The sequence below is a fragment of the Arachis ipaensis genome, chromosome B04 (genome assembly GCF_000816755.2).
Source record: "Arachis ipaensis cultivar K30076 chromosome B04, Araip1.1, whole genome shotgun sequence".
Taxonomy (NCBI): domain Eukaryota; kingdom Viridiplantae; phylum Streptophyta; class Magnoliopsida; order Fabales; family Fabaceae; genus Arachis; species Arachis ipaensis.
In genome coordinates, this window is record NC_029788.2 from 105,152,952 (window position 1) to 105,158,508 (window position 5,557).

General features: G+C 32.0%; 1 protein-coding gene across 1 annotated transcript; it reads right to left on the reverse strand.

Moving 5' to 3' along the window:
• LOC107636907 (probable LRR receptor-like serine/threonine-protein kinase At3g47570) lies at positions 1,749–3,632 on the reverse strand. The gene is made up of 2 exons (XM_016340378.1): positions 2,687–3,632; positions 1,749–2,575 (listed from the first exon to the last, which is right to left on the reverse strand). Exons 1-2 carry the CDS (start codon positions 3,630–3,632, stop codon positions 1,749–1,751), a joined length of 1,773 nt encoding a protein of 590 aa, XP_016195864.1.

The window sequence follows — 5,557 nt, forward strand, 5'->3', positions numbered from 1 at the left end:
TTATAAGTAATTACAAAAGATCACGTATACAATAATTTTAACTCAATAATGATCACTATTACATAACTAATTTAAGCCTATATGTTCAAAGCAAATTTTATACAAGTAAATATTATAAAATACTTAAAATTAATTGCTCTGTTTCTGGTAAATTTGTATACCAATTTTTATTAATTTATTCAGCCGCTCAAAATGAACATCACAACTATATAATCAAGTATAAACTAATAAATCATAAATAGAATATTATAATCATCAATACTCGAAATTTTATATGAGCTATAACCTGTATCTATGTTGTAGGATTATTAAGAATTGTTACTATTAATTTTTTTCTAGTACTCTTTGAAGTACTCTTTGTTTTGGTGATTCTAAATTAATGAAATAGTATTGCTACTGAAGGAGAAAAAAAGAGAAAAAAATCAAAGATAATAGGCTTTAAAATAGATTATGTAAATGATAAACAGTAACAAAGAATAAACACACTTGTACCGATTACTAGTAGTAGACAAATAGTACTAATTTTAATCAATGGAAAGAATGAAACAAGAGAAAAAAAAGAGAACAAAGAGTGACTTACTTGTAACAATTTGCAAATGCTGAGAGTGTGGCAGTATTTGGTTTAAAGACAGAGAGATTTGTTATGTTGGCGACTTTGAATGGAAGAACGGATCGATTGTTCTAGGTTCCAACAACAAAATCGGCGACTTTGAATTGAAGAATAGTAAAAAGAACGATGGAAAAAGAAGGTATATTCTAAGAGTGAAGGAGAAGGAAGAAGATGAAAACGAATTTTTTCTGTGAATATAAAAAAGAGAAAAAGACGAAATTAGATGAAAAGGATTAGGGTTCTATGTTCTTCCCTCTTTCTCCCGTAGCATATACAACGGCCCAATTTTAATTCTTTTTTTTCTTTTAAATAATTTATTTAAAGTTTACTACATATGGTGATTTAATTTAACCAAAGTTAAATGTATTAAGATATGTATATATAAAGTACTTAATACATGTATTAAATTCATTATTTTTTATTTTTAAAAATTAAAAATTTGTTTTGCTGATTGAAATTAATGAATACACTTGTTACCAATTAATTGAAACATGTAAAAAGGGTATGCAATACCCTCAGATTAATTGGGTATCGAAAAAATCACCATATATATATTATTTGTACACTAAAATTAATTACTAAAATCAGTTACTAATATATTTGTATATAAATATATGTGTAATTTAATGTATTTTTAAGGTATATTTAAATTCTAAACATGTATTTTATATTAGTGACTAACTTTAATGACTGATTTTAATGTATACATAACATAGTACAAATCAAGAATTATTCATGACATTCAATCATCATAGGATTTTGTTTGACTTACACATTAAAGACAATATTGAAATACTAAATTGTTCAGGATAGTTTCAACAAACTGCCTGAACTGTTAACCAACAGATTGTGTCACATAAGTAATCCATAATTATTTTTGATAATGTTGAGTTCTCTATTGACTTCCATCATATTCATCCTTTCTCTTGGTGAGTCCACAGAACAAGCAAGACCAATCTTGAATAATGAGAATAAGCAGTTCTCAACATTACTCTCCAAATGTCCTGCATTCTCAATATGATTATTTTCTTCTGCAGCTGTTGGTGTTTGAATTTCTTCACCTATCAATAACAGCAGAGTTGCATCAACAATCTCCAAGATATTATCTGGACATGCATCACGAACATAGTTGTGGAGGCTACACCCATCTTTGAACATTTCCTCTGTTGGTCTTTTCCTCATTGCCACTCAATGAAACTTCAGTTGCGTTTCGGAACACGCCGTTCATTGGTACCTCACCCTCTAACATGTTAAAAGAAGCATTGAAGTATACCAAAACAGAAATGTTCTGCAGTTCTTGTGGAATTATTCCGGACAACTGATTCCGCGATAGGTATAAGTGTCGAAGACCTTTTAGAGAAGCCAGAGAAGGTGGTATGATTCCATGAAAGGAATTCCCCTGCAAATAAAGGTACTCCAAACTCTCACATTCTCCTATTACTTCCGGAATCTCATTAGACAGATGATTCTCAAAGACATCTAGTGTACCAATACTTTTAAGCAGGCCTATTTCACTCGATAAACTACCACTTAATGAGTTGTGTGAAACGTCCAACAAGATTGACAAAGATGGAATTTCAAATACTTGTGATGGTATTATTCCACTAAGGTTGTTATATGAAAAATCTAGATACTCTAATCTCTTGCAATTTCCAATGGCTGAAGGAATGCTTCCATTTAACATATTATGTGACAAATGTAGATCAGATAATTGGCTTAGGTTAGCTATGATAGCAGGTACTTCTCCTGAAAATTTGTTATTGTTCATATACAAACGTTGCAACTTTTGAAAGTTACCAAAAGAAGTTGGAATGAACTCAGTTAGGTGGTTGTTCTCTATTCCCAGTCCAATTAAGTTAACAAGATTGCCTAATTCTGCTGGAACTTTTCCAGAAATCTGATTTCCACCAAATGCTAGTATGGTGAGCTTAGTGGACAAATTGCCAATGAAATTTGGCAAATGGCCTACAAAATTATTGTATTCAAAACCAAACTCTTGCAGCTTACTACAATTTATCAAAGACTTTATGAACTCACATTCATTAGTAAATGAATTCCCTCAAAGATCATTTCTACCTAAAAATAGAGCTGAAAGATTTCGAAGGCTTCCTAGATTTGGGACTTGTCCAGCAAAATTGTTGTAAGAAAAATCAACAATTTGAAGGCCAAATGCAGTTGTGATGGATGTTGGTATAGGACCCGAAAATTGGTTCCCATCCAGTTCAAGGTCCTTGAGATTTGGGAGGTTGGAGAACATGTTGCTTGGAAGAGAACCCTCAAATTGATTGAATGAAAGTATTAAGCCAGAGAGTGATGACAAATTGTAAAGTGAGTGTGGAATCTTACCAGACATTTTATTACCTCCCAGTGAAATAGTAACCAAGTTTTTCAAATGGCCTACTTCGTCAGGTATATTTCCCTCCAAATTATTGTAAGCCACAGTAAGAATAACAAGAGAAGATAGGTTCCACATTGATAATGGGATTGGACCTAAAAATTTGTTTGAAACAAGATACAATCTTTCAAGATTCCCAAGAGACCCGATCTCCACTGGTATTTGGCCACCAAAATGATTGTGGGATAATCTCAATCCCAGCAATTTAGAACAGTTAGACACGCCAATGGGAAACTCCCCAACTAAATTGTTGTTGCCTAAATCAAGTGCCCGCAGTCGAAACAACCGGCTTATTGTTTGCGGAACATGACCATGGAGGTTATTGCGCTGAAGGCTCAAAACTCTAAGAAAGGAAAGGTTGCCAACGTACGGTGATATGGACCCTTGCAAATTATATGAATCTAAAGTCAGCTCCGTGACTCTTTGATGTTCGCTGCCACAGTTGACTCCCTGCCAGTTGCAAAAGTGGGTTGAGCTGTTCCAAGTGGATAACACTCCAAAAGGGTCACTAGATATTGATTCTTTGAATTTGATTAGTGCAAGGTGGTCACTCTCATTTCCTAAGGCAGACGCAACAGTGTTTGAAGTGAAGAGAAGAAAGAAAAGACGTAACAAATGTGATGACATGTTTGAAGGAGAGAAAACAAGGTAGCTAGAAGGTTGCATATTGTTCTAACTGCTAAGTATTTGATCTTATATGGGATATATATAGTACTATTTCCATCGTTAACCTATTCTTGAATGAAAAGTACATCACCAAAGATGAATTGATAATTTATGGATTTGAAAATAAACTCTGAAAATTCAAACATATCATTATCAATTTTTTGTTTAAAATCCAGCTTCCATTGTTGTATTAGTGGAAAGTTTCATAGTTGACATATTGACTTGAGACGAGTGAATGTTGAAGTTTAGCATGTCTTCTTCTAATCTTCTTGACAAATGGGGCTCGAACTAGGAGTTTGAATACTTTGAAAGAAATTTTTGAGGGGCAACATTTTAACATAATAATAATATAATGATATTTAAATCAAAACTAAATGCACAAATATAATTTTTTAAAAAAAAATTCAAGAAATTAGAAATTTAATGATTTATAATATAATTATTGGAGTGTTTTAAGGTATAAAATATTTATAGAAAGAAAACACTAAAGTTCCAGTTAGAATACTAAACATCGAATACTATATTTTGATTATTTTGCTATCGTATTGATACGGCTATTACAAATTTGATGTCATAATTTGGCATTATATATAATAACTCGGCATTATGCACCATAACTAGGCACTTTATGTTATAACTCGACGTTATACGTTACAATCAAACTCAACGGACTACATCCTGAAATAAAAACGTCTGATCAGACATTATCATTTATTAAAAATCTATTAATTGCTCTTCAATTCAGATGATCAATAGAAACGTAACCGACCTATTTTATCTCACCTATAAAGGTATGATATTTTATCTTCAAATGATACACTGAATTCTCAGTACTAACTTAAGCATCGGAGTGCCTTTTGTAGGTACACTCCCCCTTTGTTCATACTCTCCGTGACGAGATATCTCTCTGGACGAAGAGCTCGGATCATCCCAGCTTATAGCTCGGTATTGAAGGCTAAAGCTCGGCGCCGGCTCCCCTAGCCGAGGTCACGTTCAGGTAATCACACAAGAACAATTGGTGTCCACCGTGGGGCCTCGAAATAAACACTCTTCTTTCTATAGGCCCCATTTCCTTCCAATAGCTTCAAACTTACCTGCACCTTTGTAAACAAAGGTCATATAGTAAATCATTAAGGCCCGAAAAAGGCAGATCTATATCTATTTTCCAATTTATATCAATCATCTCTATTTTTCGATTTATATCAATCATCTCTATTTGCCGATTTATATCAGTCATCTCTATTTGCCGATCTATATCTATTTTTCGATCTATATCAATCATCTCTATTTTTCTAATTTATATCAATCATCTCTATTTGTCAATTTATATCAGTCATCTCTATTTTCCGATCTATATCTATTTTCCGATTTATATCAATCATCTATATTTTTCGATTTATATCAATCATCTCTATATTTCGATTTATATCTGTTATTCCTATTTGCCCATCTATATCTGTTATATCTATTTGCTGATCTATATCTGTTTTTCCGATCAAATATCTGTCATCTCTATTTTTCAAATCATCTCTGGTATATTTATTTGTCGATCTATATCTGTTTTTCCGATCAATATATGTCATCTCTATTTTTCAATTCAACTCTGATATATCTATTTGTCGATCTATATCTGTTTTCCCGATCAAATATCTGTCATCTATATTTTTCAAATCATCTCTGGTATATTTATTTGTCGATCTATATTTATTTTTCCGATCAATATCTGTCATCTCTATTTTTCAAATCATCTCTGGTATATTTATTTGCCGATCTATATCTGTTTTCCAATCAAATATCTGTCATCTCTATTTTTCAAATCATCTTTGGTATATTTATTTGCCGATCTATATCTGTTTTTCCGATCAATATTTGTCATCTCTATTTTT

Coding starts and splice junctions, on each gene's coding strand:
- LOC107636907 (XM_016340378.1), bottom strand. CDS start 3,632: ATGTCATCACATTTGTTACGTCTTTTCTTTCTTCTCTTCACTTCAAAC. Junction 2,576..2,686: donor TCTTTCAGCTCTATTTTTAG/GTAGAAATGATC, acceptor ATAATTTTGTAG/GCCATTTGCCAAATTTCATT.